This window comes from Babylonia areolata, chromosome 3, assembly GCF_041734735.1.
Source record: "Babylonia areolata isolate BAREFJ2019XMU chromosome 3, ASM4173473v1, whole genome shotgun sequence".
In the NCBI taxonomy this organism is placed as follows: domain Eukaryota; kingdom Metazoa; phylum Mollusca; class Gastropoda; order Neogastropoda; family Buccinidae; genus Babylonia; species Babylonia areolata.
Window position 1 is genome coordinate 54443570 of NC_134878.1, and position 15679 is coordinate 54459248.

The 15679-nt window shown below is 37.5% G+C and overlaps 1 protein-coding gene across 1 annotated transcript in view; it reads left to right on the plus strand.

Moving 5' to 3' along the window:
* Positions 1-15679, plus strand: part of LOC143280118 (uncharacterized) — a 97149-nt gene that overhangs the window by 64009 nt on the left and 17461 nt on the right. The window contains exons 20-23 of the mRNA XM_076584672.1: positions 3933-3993; positions 4594-4632; positions 9654-9750; positions 11817-11864. Of these exons, the coding sequence (XP_076440787.1) occupies positions 3933-3993; positions 4594-4632; positions 9654-9750; positions 11817-11864 (245 nt within the window). The remainder of the gene's footprint in view (positions 1-3932; positions 3994-4593; positions 4633-9653; positions 9751-11816; positions 11865-15679) is intronic.

The window sequence follows — 15679 nt, forward strand, 5'->3', positions numbered from 1 at the left end:
TAAGCATCAAGGCAGTCCACATGAACTGGTCACAAAATTGACAGCACTGCACTGTGGAGATGCTCTCTCCCTGGGCAGAGCAACCTGAAAATGACAAAGAGAAATCTGATATGACAAAAACTGATCAAATCAAATACAGTTTAATACAATACAAACAATTTTTACATACCCTAGATGATTCTTCAGATGATGTCACTTGATGAAAACAGGTCGTGTTGAAAAAGAGTGTTATACCCAGCCTGTTCTGTTTTTAAAAAATCTGTTCTTCTAAATTCATCTGTTTGAATGGTGGCATGTTTGTTTGTTTTTTTTTGTTTTTTTTTTTACCTTGCATTGCTACATTTTGACCTGAAAATATCACATTCTGACCTCACATTGCTATGTTCTGACCTGAAAATATAGCATTCTGACCTCACATTGCTGTATCCTGACCTGAAAATATCACATTCTGACCTCACATTGCTGTGTTCTGACCTGAAAATATCACATTCTGACCTCACATTGCTGTATCCTGACCTGAAAATATCACATTCTGACCTCACATTGCTGTATTCTGACCTGAAAATATCACATTCTGACCTCACATTGCTGTATCATGACCTGAAAATATCACATTCTGACCTCACATTGCTGTATTCTGACCTGAAAATATCACATTCTGACCTCACATTGCTGTATTCTGACCTGAATATATCACATTCTGACCTCACATTGCTGTATTCTGACCTGAAAATATCACATTCTGACCTCACATGCTGTATTCTGACCTGAAAATATCACATTCTGACCTCACATTGCTGTATTCTGACCTGAAAATATCACATTCTGACCTCACATTGCTGCATTCTGACCTGAAAATATCACATTCTGACCACATTGCTGTATTTCAGACCTGAAAATATTGCATTTTGTCCTTACAGTGCTACATTCTAACCTGAGAGTATTGCATTCTGATACTGAGTTGCTTCGTTCTGACCTGAAATGAATGGTTTTCTTTGTTTTTTCTGTGTTTGTGGACTGGAACTCTGATGCAACCACTTGTCTCAGTGTGCTGGCTTTTATGTGTATGGCTTTTTTTTTTTCTTTCTTTTTTTTTCACTCACCCCACCATTGAAGGCATTTTTATTTTCAGGGAAGTTAATTCTGACTACATATTCAGGGCTCCCACTTTTCAGTGAAACTGCGGATTTCAGCGAAAAGTAAAAATGTGATTGAGCGAAAAGAAAATTTTTCAGTGAAAAAAAAAAAAATTCAAAAAAAAATTCAGCAAGTGGCAGCTTCAAGAGCAACTGAACTGAATAAGTCTTATTTGCTTAAGTGTTAGAGTGATGACTTGAGAACATTGAACATTGTTACTATGAGACACTACTGAAGGTGTGAAGGTGAAAAGTAAGACGTGCTGGCATGTATCAATGCCTTTTTCACCCCTGTAGATATAAGAGGTTGCTCTGTGTGAATTGTAGATTTATGCTAATGACAGTAAAGTGCTATGTGTGTGCTCCGGTTTGCGTCGGATTGCACCATTTTTAATGTGAATTTCTTTTTCTTATTCTTTTTTTTTTCTGGGGAAACATGCCCCTGGATTCCTGTAGAATTTCAGGGATTTTGGATTTTGGAGCCCTGATATTGTTTTGTTCTGACACCACAGTGCTTTCTCCCCTCCCATCTGAACAGCACTGATGTGTTATGTTTTGAGCTACATTGTTGTGATCTCACAATACTGCAAGGTTTTATCGAAAAAGTTAGGGATCATTAATTTTGGGAACTTGCACAGTTTTCTTCTTGGGGGACAAGGTAAAATGGTGCTGACTTTTCAGCAAACAGCAGTGTACACAGCCAGTGTGATGAGCGGCACTCATAACCTGATAACCAGAGATGCTTTCTTAGAAAGCACATGCACTTTTTTTTTTTTTTTTTTTTTTTTTTTTTTTTGTACAGTGAAAAACCCCAGCTATCATTAACACACCATTGAATAGCTGTAAATTTTTGGCTGAAACATTGATTTTTTTCAAATGTATTTTTCAAATTGCGTTTTATGGTGCACTTGTGCCTGAAACTGCTGTTTAAATGATAATGATAATGATGATAGCAATGATAATAATGATAAAAACATAATAATAACAATGATACTCATCATAATTCTTGTGAAGTACATATCTGGAAAACACCCCCTTGCTTTTCCCATGCGCACAAACCTGTCCTACCATCTCCACACCTGCTCACTTGCATGTACGCATACATAAGCATACACACACACACACACACACACACACAAAAGCATGCACACACATTCACACACATCACACATTTTATAAGAGACGATGTCTAATCTAATGTCGGGACAAACCATAGTTGAAAATCTCATTTCCCATTCTGACGTCATCATTTCTGTTCACCTCATTCTTATTCAGTTTTTATGATAAGCAAGAGACCGGTTTTATTTTCAATAGACTTTGCTCATTATTTGTCAGTGCTGCTGATTTTATGTTTTGCAATAGTTCATAATTTAACTAGATTCAATTAAAAAGGCTTTGGATGTGCTTATGATCTTCATATGAAATGATCTAAATACTTTTTTAAAGTTTTTCTTTTCTTTTTTGTCCTTAGTATCTACTGATCTGTTTACATGACTGATTTACAATTATCATATGATTATGTGCAGATGCATTGTTTGGTTTGGATTCTGTACTCATTTTAGCATAATTTTTTCTTTCTAACTTTGCAGGATACAATGAATGTTACAATTGTGTGGTGCACTTTTAGAATAGTACAACTTTTTTTGATAGAAGTTGATGGGGAGGGGGTTCTTCTTTTTGAAATGTAATGGTTATTATGTTGTATTTCTGATATCAAAGTAGTGACTATACACTTCAAAATCAGGTCTACACTGTTGATTTCAGCAGGGTTCAGCAGGCAAGGGGCTGATGTACACTGACAATAGCATTTTGGTTTTCTTTCATTGTGTGACACTGATGGCAGTGATAGGTTTCAGTCATTTTTATGCTTTTTTGACTCACTTGTGTAAACAAAGTGAGTCTATGTTTTAACCCGGTGTTCGGTTGTCTGTGTGTGTGTGTGTGTGTGTGTGTCCGTGTGTCTGTGTGTCTGTGTGTCCGTGGTAAACTTTAACATTGACATTTTCTGTGCAAATACTTTGTCAGTTGACACAAAATTTGGCATAAAAATAGGAAAAATTCAGTTCTTTCCAGTCATCTTGTTTAAAACAATATTGCACCCCTGGGATGGGCACACAAAAATTTAAAAAAAGAAGCCTAATTATATGCAAACTGCATTTACTGTTATATTTATATTTTTTGTATTCTCTAAACTTGGCACTTTGACATCTTATTCTGACCCAACAACAAGAGGAGTCATTATTATCATTTTTTGTTCAAACAGGAACTTCTTTTGCTAAGCATGGAATTTTTATTTATTTTGCAAACATTTTGGTGCAGATAGTAAAAAAGGGAAATTACTCTGTAATTAATGCTAGGGGACTTCATTTATCACAAGTGAGTCTTGAAGGCCTTGCCTCTCTTGTTTTTTGTCTTCTTCCTTCTTACTTTGTGCTGATTTGTCTTGTGTATTCTTTCAATTGCTGCTCATGGCTTATGAGAGTGACCTTGAGAACTGTCGACCTTTACCCTCATTCTATGACCTTGCATCTTCGCTTTGGGTCAGTGTTACAAAGTAATGTATTATTAAGGTGTCCTTGAGTTCTGACATCTCTGTCTGTCTGTCTGTCTGCCTCTGCGTACATGTGTCAGCCTTGAAAGTTTTGTTGATGTGAATCGTATTCCAGTATCAATATTGCAACAGCATTGAATTTTTTTTTTTTTTTTAAAGATTATGTCTGTGATAATTTCTCCTAAGCTAAAGTGAATTGTGAAAAATGATAATGGTGCATTTTTCTTTTTTTCTTTCACTAACAGCCCAGAAGAAGAAATACAGCACAAGAGGACCCTTCTTCCTACTATGCGAGTCTCCCTATCGGTAGGTTAGGCTTTTGGTTTTACTTTTTATTTATTTTGTTCGTCTGTCTGTGCTGTCTGTGCCATCAAGATGTCTTGGTCTTTATGTCCGCGCTTGGGACCAGCTGTTCTATGGTATTGTCTCTATTTTTGTTCGTCTATGGGTTTTCAGAGTAAGTTTTTCTTCTTTCTGTTTTTGTTTTGTGTTTGAGTTCATAGTGAGAGAGTTTGAGTGAGTGAGTGTGTGTGTGTGTGTGTGTGTGTGTGTGTGTGTGTGTGTGGTGTGTGTGTGTGTGTGTGTGTGTGTGTGTGTGTGTGTGAAAGAGATGTTTCTCGCTTTGTTCTTTTCATTTTGTCTCGCAGACATTTTGATAAGTCTGAATTAATTTCCTCCCTTTCAACCCCACTCCCATTGCTCCCTTTGAAAACAATGGGGTGGGTGGAGAGAGAGAGAGATAGATAGATAAAGATAGACAAGACGAGAGAGAGAGAGAGAGAGAGTTGAAAAAACACAATTTTTTAAAGCCTAGTCCATTGAAGTAGGCCATTAGATACCACCAGTTTCTTTGTGATGATACATGTATGCATTTGTTGATTAAAGAAAAGGAAAAAAAAATTCCAGGAGAGAAGATTGACCTGCGAGTTAGGCGTCCACATTCTGGTATGTGGGTTTTATTCTTGTTTTATTTATTTGTTTATATACAGGTGGCATTCAGCTTTTTGGTGGTGCTTTTTTAGCTGAGTTCTGCAACTTGAAATGATCAAATTACATGGAACAACATTTACATACACTTAATCAAGGTCACACACATACGTAAAGCACAAGATTGTAGAGTGAAAGAGGTGATTTTTGAGACAGACTGAGGATTGCAAATTGTTTCATGCTGCTATTAACATTTGGTTCACTTTGCTCTAAATCAAGGAACTAATCAAACAGGCTTTGTTTTTTCACCTTTGGGCATTATGAAGAGGTTGTAGTTTGTTTTGTTTTTTAATCAGCACTGATAACCATGAAATAAGATTGTTAAAGGTCTGGTGTGTGGGTGTGTGTGTTTTGTTCGATGATGATTTAATGATTTACCGTTTTGTGTTGTGAGTTGATAGAAAAACATTTTTGAATGTTCCTGCTGAACAGGTATTAGACATTTGTCTAGTGTTCTCACCCTTACTGCTTCTCTTCTGCCACACTGCCTCTACTTTCCTTCTCCATTTATTTGTTTAAAAAGCAAGAAGGATGACATACAGGGTTCATAAAAAGTTAGGGACGACTTGGAAAACTGCTTTTTTCTCATTGGGAGCGTAGTGAGTGATCCTGACTTTTCTTCAGCAAACAGCAGTGTGTGCAGTGTGCAGCCAGAGTGATGAGTACTGCCCATAACCAGAGGTAATTTCTTGCACATGGACTTCCCTTTGTTTTTTTTTTTTTTTTTTTTCAATGAAAAACCACAGCCATTGCTTATAAACCACTGAATGACTGTCGATTTTTGGCTGAATCGTTGATTTATCATATGCATTTTCCAAGCCGTCAGTGGTGCATGTATCTCTGAAGCAGCTGTTTGGGTGTTCATTGAGAGGCCAGTGGTAAACCATGTGCAGTCCGCATAATCATCTGTTGAATAAAAAAACAACAAAAAAACCTGTGAAAACATCCTTACTTTTATGCAGAGATGTCAACTGATTTTGCCATATTTTGTTATGCTCAATCGCAATTTGTTCAACATTATGCCAATGTCAAAATTATTCTGACAAATTCATTTTCAACTACATAACATGGCCACATGCTTTCCTGTCATAACGTTACCCAGACGCTCTAGACCTGTCGATCACAAGGCCAGGGCAGTCACTACTAACCTTGGTCTCACAGTCATGTGATCATGCTCAGCTGATCGTGTGCTTATTTACATTGAAACAGCACTGAGAGGACCAACCAGCTTGATCATTTGCCAGAACAAGAGAGAACATGGCTTAATCAAGCTGCATCTTGGTCAAACAGGTCTGTGTCCGATGGATTAAGCTATGGAGTGCAAGGAAGGAACAAGTGGCTCGAAACAGAGGAGTCAGCCATGGATTCGGATTGTGAGAAACAAGACCAACAAAGACCAGGGAAGCAACACAGTGCCACAGATGTGTCAGTTGTAACGAAGCAGCGACAGGAACAGAAGTTTCGTCATCCTGAAAAACATCCGTTTGCCGATGTGGCTTGGAGTCTGAGTGTTCCTACCAGATTTCCTGATTGTTCCTGCAGACATGTGACAGGGGTTGGCATCTCTGGTGGTGCATGTGTCTCTGAAACAGCTGTTTGAGTATCCAACGAGAGGCTAGTGTGCAACTTGCATAATCATCTCTTGATTGAACAAAAACAAAAAAACAAAAAAATATACCGGTACCTGCTTCTATGAAGTGGTCCATAACCATTTTGTGAAGTCTGTATTTCACTATGCAGCCATCAGGGTATAGAGATTCTGACACATGCCCTTGTATTTCCAACCATTATTGTTTGCTTGCATTCATGAAGAACCCCTGCTAATGTTTCCAGGCATAGTTGCTTTTGCATTCACAAACCCCACGCATATATCCAGTCATCAGGTTTTAAAGAATATGTAAAGCTTGCTTGTATTGCTAAGTATGGTTATTTGCTTGCATCTGCAAACCCAATGAAATACTTGCAAGTTTTGACCTGCTAGTTTCGAACTTGATTATCATTGCATTGTCATTTGCTGGCATCTTTCTTTTGTTTTGTTTTGTCTTTCAGGGAATGTAGTGATGCACTTTGTTGCTCTGTGTAATTTTTTTTCAGTGTTATAACTTAGCCTTTAGATTTTCTGTTTTAATAGTATTTTTAAAACCTGATTCTTCAGGCTTTTTACTTTTTTTTTTTCTTTAACATATTTTACAGAAGTGAAACAGACTGTGGAATGGCAGAACATGTTTGCTGTTGTTGTTGAAAAAGAAATTGAACAAGATTAGACATTTTAATACAAAGAAGCAGAAAACTGTAGTCTGTTGAGAGGTTTAAAACATTTTCTGACTTGGATGCTAAACAACTGAAAACAAGAGGCAAGGCCTTCAAGACTCACTTGTGATACGCTTTAAAAAAAAATCCAAGCTTTTTATGCATTGAGTATAATTTCAAAATGTAATGTTTAAGATGAGAAAGATCAGTTTAAAGCAAATTAAGTCCCCTAGAGTAATTTCCCTTTTTTACTATCTGCACCAAAATGTTTGCAAAATAAATAAAACTTCCATGCTTAGCAAAAGAAGTTCCTGTTTGAACAAAAAATGATAATAATGACTGCTCTTGTTGTTGGGTCAGAATAAGATGTCAAAGTGCCAAGTTTAGAGAATACAAAAAATATAAATATAACAGTAAATGCAGCTTGCATATAATTAGGCTCCATTGTTTATTTTTTTGTGCCCATCCCAGAGGTGCAATATTGTTTTAAACAAGATGACTGGAAAGAACTGAATTTTTCCTATTTTTATGCCAAATTTTGTGTCAACTGACAAAGTATTTGCAGAGAAAATGTCAATGTTAAAGTTTACCACGGACACACAGACACGCACACACAGACAACCGAACACCGGGTTAAAACAGAGACTCACTTTGTTTACACAAGTGAGTCAACAAAACAAAAAGCAAAACAAAAACAAACAAACAAACAAACAAACAAAACACTTGTGTGCATGCATCTACCCACACCTGCAAAAGTAGAAACACACAAACACGTGCACATGGATGCGCACACAAAATCACACAAAATTATACACACTTACTTATTCACTCACACATATGCACAAGTGTATAGTGTAAAGAACAGATAGTAGTTGTTGATGTTTCTGTGAACACTAATGATAATAAATGTGTTTAAATAGCAGGAAGTCTTGTGCAGAAACACATCAAAGTGCTTTCACTCTAAACTTTCACACGCAAGCATAACTCTGAAACAAAGGGATCAAAGACAAAACTTATGAACACATGTAGACAGAAGGCTGGAGAAACTAGTGATCGAAAAGGAAGGGTATGGAGGAACTCTTTTGGAAAGAGGTAGGCTTTAATTAAGCCAGACTAGAAAGAGCTGGGAATAGGAGTTTTCTGTCATGAGTATCAGGTGGGTAGTAGGTGTGAGGTGAAGGGATGGGGGTAGGGAAAGGGAATGCAGCTGGAGAACACACTCTAAGATTCAAAGGAATTCGATGCTTTTGCCACTTTCAGGATGTGGAGGATACAGTAACAGTACATTTCATTGAATCACAACTTATACTCATGTATGTTAAAATGTATGTATGCAGCGCGTGTGTGTGTGTGTATGTGTGTGTGTGTAGTCACATTTTGGTGTGTGTATGTAACATAGATATAATGTTTTATGTTAACAAAAGCGTTTTTGTAAAGCACCTAGAGCAGATTTCTGGATAGTGTGCTATATAAGTATCCATTATTATTATTATTATTATTAACTTCAACCAACAATGTCATTGAAACAAGCAAAACGCACACGCGCACACACATGCACACAAGCACGGCACACACACACACACACACGCACACACACACACATCTCTCTCTCTCTCTCTTGCACGCGCTCACACACACATGCTAATAATAATGATTTGAAATAAATATCAAACTTTAACATATTGACGAGTACGTTCTTGATGTAACTAAAAGTTACACACCCTTTCCAAGTTTTATTAATTTACTGAAATTATGTTGTGTTTTCTTCCCGGCTCGAAATAAAATGCATAAACCAAACATTGACATATGCTGTTGATGTTTATGTGGTATCAGTTTATTTTGAATTACGATATTTTAAGATTCTTTTCTTTTTCTTCTTCTTCTTCATTTGTGGGCTGCAACTCCCACGTTCACTTGTATGTATCGTTTTTACCCTGCCATGTAGGCAGCCATACTCCGTTTTCAGGGATGTGCATGCTGGGAATGTTCTTGTTTCCATAACCCACCGAATGCTGACATGGATTACAGGATCTTTAACGTGCATATTTGATATTCTGCTTCCATATACACATAAAGGGGGTTCAGGCACAAGCAGGTCTGCACAAATGTTGACCTGGAAGATAGGAAAAATCTCCACACTTTATCCACCTGGCGCCATTACCAAGATTCAAACCCAGGACCCTCAGATTGAAAGTCCAGCGCTTGAACCACTCGGCTATTGCACCCATCTAAGGATATTTTAAAACAAAACAAAATTCATCCCCAACAGTTTCCATATTATACTCCTCGCAAATTCTGTTTTCTCTGTTTTCGCCCTCTCTTCTTTCTACTTCAATCTGCAGTTTATGATTACAGCAACCCCAAGAGGAAGAAACAGAGACAAAGAAAGGTAGCAGACATCCCAGCTTGTAAGCTCTGTCTTATCTAAGCGTGAGGTAACAGCCCTTCGTTGATGATCATATATATCAGAAGCAGACAAGGGGTTAAAATCCTAATTTCAATAGTTAAGGAGAAAAAAAAAATTGTGGGTCTTGTTTCCTTGTTTTAAGATGAAAACAGAAGGTAAGACCTGGAACAAAAATGAACTGGCTCACTCAAGACGGAAATGAGTGGAGGTTTGTTGGCGCTTTATGCTCCATTAGAAGTGAAGAGAATAAAGTCAGTAAGTGAGTTTCCATGTTTTGCTCTTTTTACAAGGTTACATTGTAAAAAGTGTTCATCTGTTTCAGGTCCGGAATCCGCCGAGTATCAGAAGAAGCGGCAGCAGGACCAGTACCGTAAAGATTTGGAGAACCAGATCAGGGAGGCTGCCGAGGGCAAGCAAAGGTATATTTCACTGAATAAAACTGTGAACTACGCTAGATGAATGCACTGTAGAAATGTTTCATTAATTTTTTCATAGTATAGTCAGATCAGGGAGGCTGCTGAGGGGAAGCGAAGGTATATTTCACTGAATAAAACTGTGAACTACGCTAGATGAATGCACTATAGAAATGTTTCATTAATTTTTTCATAGTATAGTCAGATCAGGGCGGTCGCCGAGGGCAAGCAAAGGTATATTTCACTGAATGAAACTGTGAACTACGCTAGATGAATGCACTGTAGAAATGTTTCATTAATTTTTTTATAGTATAGTCAGATCAGGGAGGCTGCCGAGGGCAAGCAAAGGTATATTTCACTCAATGAAACTGTGAACTGCGCTAGATGAATGCACAGTAGAAATGTTTCATTAATTTTTTTATAGTATAGTCAGATCAAGGCGGTCGCCGAGGGCAAACGAAGGTAGCTTTCACTGGATGAAGCACATAGATGGAGCTGTGGACTACATTAGGTGAATGCACTATAGAAATGTTTCTTGAATTTTTTTGATATTATAGTCAGGTCAGGGCGGTGACTGAAGGGAAGCGAAGGTACCTTTCTTTTTAGGAAGTACATAGAGCTGTAAGCTACGCTAGATGAATGCACATTGGAAATGTTTCATTGATATTGTTGTTGTTGTTGTTATTATTGTTGTTGTTGTTATTGTTGTTATTGTTGTGAGAGTTATTATTACAGTTATTGTTATTTTATGGTTATTATTAGTAGTAGTAATGGTAGTAACATAGCTACTACTGCTACTGCTACTACTACTACTACTACTACCACCACCACTACCACGACTACTATTACCGTTGTTTGTACCATTGTTTAAAAGCTGAACTTGCTTTAGAACTGAAAAAAACATGGGGTTATAATATGACCTGTATGAAAGTTCTCTGTCTTAAACATTTTCCCCCCACAAATTAAGAACTATTCTCAGATATTTTTGTCAGACAGAACATTAGCCACATATGACTTATGAAAAATGCTGTCAGTGTACTAAAAGGCATTAGTTTCAGTGGAAGGAGGAATCACGGTGATGGCGCCTGGTGGGTAAAGGGTGGAGATTTTTACGATCTCCCAGGTCAACATATGTGCAGACCTGCCAGTGCCTGAACCCCCTTCGTGTGTATACGGAAGCATAAGATCAAATACGCACGTTAAAGATCCTGTAATCCATGTCAGCGTTCGGTGGGTTATGGAAACAAGAACATACCCAGCATGCACACCCCCGAAAGCGGAGTATGGCTGCCTACATGGCGGGGTAAAAACGGTCATACACGTAAAAAGCCCACTTGCGTATATACGAGTGAACGTGGGAGTTGAAGCCCACGAACGCAGAAGAAGAAGAAGAAGTGGAAGGAGGATCAATCCAAATAGGTAAATAGGGGACAACTAGTGAGGTTAGTTCCCTTCACTTGCAAGACTGGTGTCAACACACAAAAAGTCATGGGATACTGCCAGTGCCACTGATCTGGCAAGCTGGTTTCACTTCTTCTGAGTGTCAGTGCAAGTGTTCTTGCTCTTATGAGTGTTGGTGCATGTGTACTTGCTCAGGAACTACACAGCAGCAGCCATGGAATGCAACGTACAGTGCAATGATTAAAGATGCTGCATGAAGAAAAATGACGCCTCAGCTACACGCAATGAGTGATTCTGTAAGCAGCGCCAATTTTGCACAGACTCAGTTTAGTTGTAGTCACCCACATCAGTCCAGTGATCCTGTCGTTGTTTCTATCTGACAATGGGAAGAATGAATTCTGCATTTTCAACTGTTATGGACTTAGAAGAAGTTTCTTAGTAGCATTGGAGAACATCTGTTTCTTCAGTTTCCAGGCTGGTTCCAGTTTTTTGTTTGTTTTAGAGTTAAACAGATGATGTTTGTGCATGTGCATGTTGTTTGTGTATGTTTGTATGTGTTCGCACATGCATGTACCTGAATATGCATATATTTATAAAATCTCCATTGCATTCTGTGACTCATGTGGTTGGTTTTATGTCATGTCGGTGTATATTTTTTTGCTGTCATTCAGAGACTTTCAGAGAGACATCCCTGGTCGTTCAAACGGCGTAGGCCATGGGTAATATAGTTGTTATAATCCCCTTCCCGGCATTCTTTGCCAACATGATGTATCAGAAGAATAATCTCTGCCTAGCATAGTTAACCAGTATACTGCTTCTGATATATGGTGTAATACCTAACTGTGTCGTACTGTTTTGATGTCGGTCAGACGTTTTGGTGCATGATTGTATGGATGTTATGGGATGGAACTGCTTATAAATGTTGCAGCTTTTGGTATATATGTGTCGTTTTGTCCACTTGAATGATCATTCCCTACCCCTCATCTCCTGCTTTTTGTGGGTATGCACAGTTTTAGTTTTGGAATCTTGGTTTTATGTGTTGTTTTTATATGTGGTGGGACGTTATTATTTTTACAACATCATTTGTGCTCTTAATCACAGTTTTTGGCAAAATCTGTTCAGTTCATGGCGTAGAGGTTGTGGTTTTATTTGCTTTTCTACATGAACTTATTTGTTTTACAGTTTGGTTTTTGACAGTAGAATTTTATTCAGTTTTGGGTGCAGGTTGTTTACTGGGGTATTATTCAGTACGTGAAAAGGTATGTTTTTACCAATCACCCACTGAATCAATTAATCAACCCCTTTAATGTCTAAAACACACAGTGTACAGAAATTTGCCTTCAGGTTTGTCAGAAGAGAGGAACAGAAAGTTAAAAAGTTATTTTAAGACAGAATCAAATAAATACAGCACTTTCATCATCAGAATACAGCTCATTTGAACACAAAGCGAAAAACTACTCACTGACATGACCATGGTGAGGGAGGTGGTGGGGGAAAGGGTGTAAGAGGGAGGGAAGTAAGAGCATTGCACAATCACCATCACAGTAAATTAAGTTTATCATGTTGTAATACAAATAGTAAAAACATGAACATTTGATACAAATATACTAGTTTAAAAATTTTTTAAAAATCTACCTTTAAAACTAAACTTGGTTTCAAATTATCCAAATATTCAAAGATTTCTGTTCACATTTTTAATGCTCAGCTGTCTTTCATCATGGTACTAAGTGTGTATCCTTGAAGTGCTATAAATATATTCACGCATGCAGTGGTCAGATTTCACCTCTTACGATAGCTGTGTCCCCAGCCCCCTAAAAAAACAACAACAAAAAACCCAAAAAAAAAAAAGAAAAAAAAAGCCACTGACCTAACGGAACATTGTGATGACATACAGTCAGCTTTTCTCTCTCTGAGATGTCATCCAGTGAAGACACTTGACTAGTTTTATTGTTGAATACATCACTTCTAGAGGAATATTTCTCATTTTGATGGCTTCTCTCACCATTTTCATCAACTTTCAGGTATATGCATGATCGGATGTTACATTATACTTTGAAACTGAAATGTCACACTCACATCTTAAAGGAGAGAAAAAAAAGGATTTTTTTTCTTCATGTAAATGATATATATATCTGTACATTTTTTTTCCATGCAAATTATGATTGTTTGTCTGCACAGTTAGAGAATCCATTTGTTGTTTTTTTACTCGCATAGTGTTTCATGTCTTATGCATGCGCGGGAGTCCGTTTTCATTTATATTGCTTTTTTTTTTTTTTTTTTTTTTTTTAGTTTTAACTATTTGTTACACATTATACAGTGGCTCTCATTCAGTTATTGTATTCATTTCTCACCATAGTGGATTTGTGTGTGGCAAAGGAAGGCTGCAGGCTGAGTGGGTTGACAATGTGCAGCACCGTTAGTCTTTGTTTTGTTTTGTTTTTGCTTTGCATACATTTGTTGAAAGCTACATTAGTATGGCCACGTAACAAGATCCAGCAGCCTTGCTAAAACTAGTCCAAATATCCTCTTAAGAACTGTTGAGGGAGGGAGATGGAGGGGAAGACGGAAAAGTCAGTGAACTGACACATATTGTAGAATGAATCAGTCAGTCAGTTTACTGTCTTCAGGCTCATGGCAAAGAAAATGAAAACTTGTTATAAGACATAGTAATGTTTAAAAGTGAAGATATTCATTCCATCATTAAATCAAACCACTCACACGAACATGGAGGGAAAGGGTTTGGAGAGAGGGAAAGGAAGGGCGATTCGCTACATCAACATCACGGTAAATTTTTTAACAATGAAAATATGGAGGTTCGAAATATGGAATTGAGGAATGTGGTGAACAGTTCTTTCAGTGCAGTTCTTTACATTGTAAAGGGAGAAGAAGAAGTTTTGTTTGCTTATTTGTCAGAGTGGTTTTGTTTTTTAAAATATACTTTTATCCAGGGTGTCTTCATTACACTGTACATGTTATCTGAGGACTGACCACCTGTACTGCCACTGGAGGGGTTAAGAGAAAACGTAATTTTTGAATCGTCTTTTTTTTTTTTTTTTTTTTTTATTCACATTTCTGGGGGGTACACATGAAAACACGGCCATCATGCTTATTTATTGAATGAGGAGAAATAAAAGGTGCAAGTTTAATTAAGGCCAGTGCCATGCAGTATTGCTGTGGATTTAACTTCATTTTTACACAGGTAACTCCATGTACAAGAAGCATTCAAGCGAAATGACACAAAATATTGACAACAATATTTGACGCACAATGGTTTGATAATCCCCATTCATAACTCAGTGGAATGTTTGTACTTTATTTCTGGAACCGAGGACCTGATACTTACAGAGTATGTGCTACTATAACACACCCATCCACTGTTTGTTGTGATTCAGAAATAGGTTGGGGTTTTTGTTGTAGTATGTATATATTACAGTTGTCTCCAAAACCCCAATCCACTGTCGTGATTCAGTGATAGTTATTTTTTAGTTTTGTTGTTGTTGTAGTACGCTTTCTTTGTGGGTTTTTTTGTTGTTGTTTTTTTGTGTGTTTTTTGTTATGTGATAACATTCTTTGTATTTTAAAATGTAACTTCTGTTTAAAACAAAATGTTCAGCCTTGATGTGATGATGGACATCAATGATTACAACCAACCACCCCCATCAGGCTGGGAACAAATATTAGACACCATGACTGAGCACATCAAAGTTAGAACACTGCATAAAGATGTGTTTTCAACCTATCTGATTTGTCTCTTGCTGCACAGAGGCGTGCATGTGTTGTAAACAGTGACGTCCATCATACTTGTCGAAAGAGAATTCTTATGTAATTTACTAAAAAAAATACAAAACATGTGTTGTCTTGTCCTGTTACACAAAGGTGACCGCTTATGGTCTCTTTACAATAAAGCATTCATCTTTGTGAAATCTTATAACTGAATTTTCCCAGTCACTGTCCACTTTCTGTGCCCACCTTTTGGCAGTGAGTCATATATTACAGTTGTCCCAAACATCCCAGTCCACTGTCGTGATTCAGTGATAGTTATATTTTTTTTGTTTTGTTGTAGTATGTAGGTCCTGCAGTTACCGCTTACGGGTTGCATGTCATGATGATGGGATGTGGCTTTTGTTTTACTAAAAAGGTAAATGCTTTTCAGGTGGTTGTTTTTTTGTGGGGTTTTTTTTTTCTTAACTTAAATATCCTGTTTCAGCAGGTTGATGCACTCTGTATGTGTCAGGATGTAGTGGAGTGGCTTTGAGTGTTACCCTTTGACTGATACTGATGAGTGATCAGTATGCTCAAAGTATGTCAAAGAGAATTGTTGCTTGGGATGGTTGCGGAAGTATTTAATTCAAACCATACAATTCTGGAACTGGGAAGAGTGTATAGTGCTCTCAGGTAATGTTTATTTCTGACATTTGTCTGGAATATTGGTGGATGTGGTGCATGCACGTGTGTGTGTGTGTGTGTGTGTGTGTGTGTGTGCCCAGTGTATATTTGTGCAGTAAGGTGCTTTTTGAGTGTGCATATATACGAG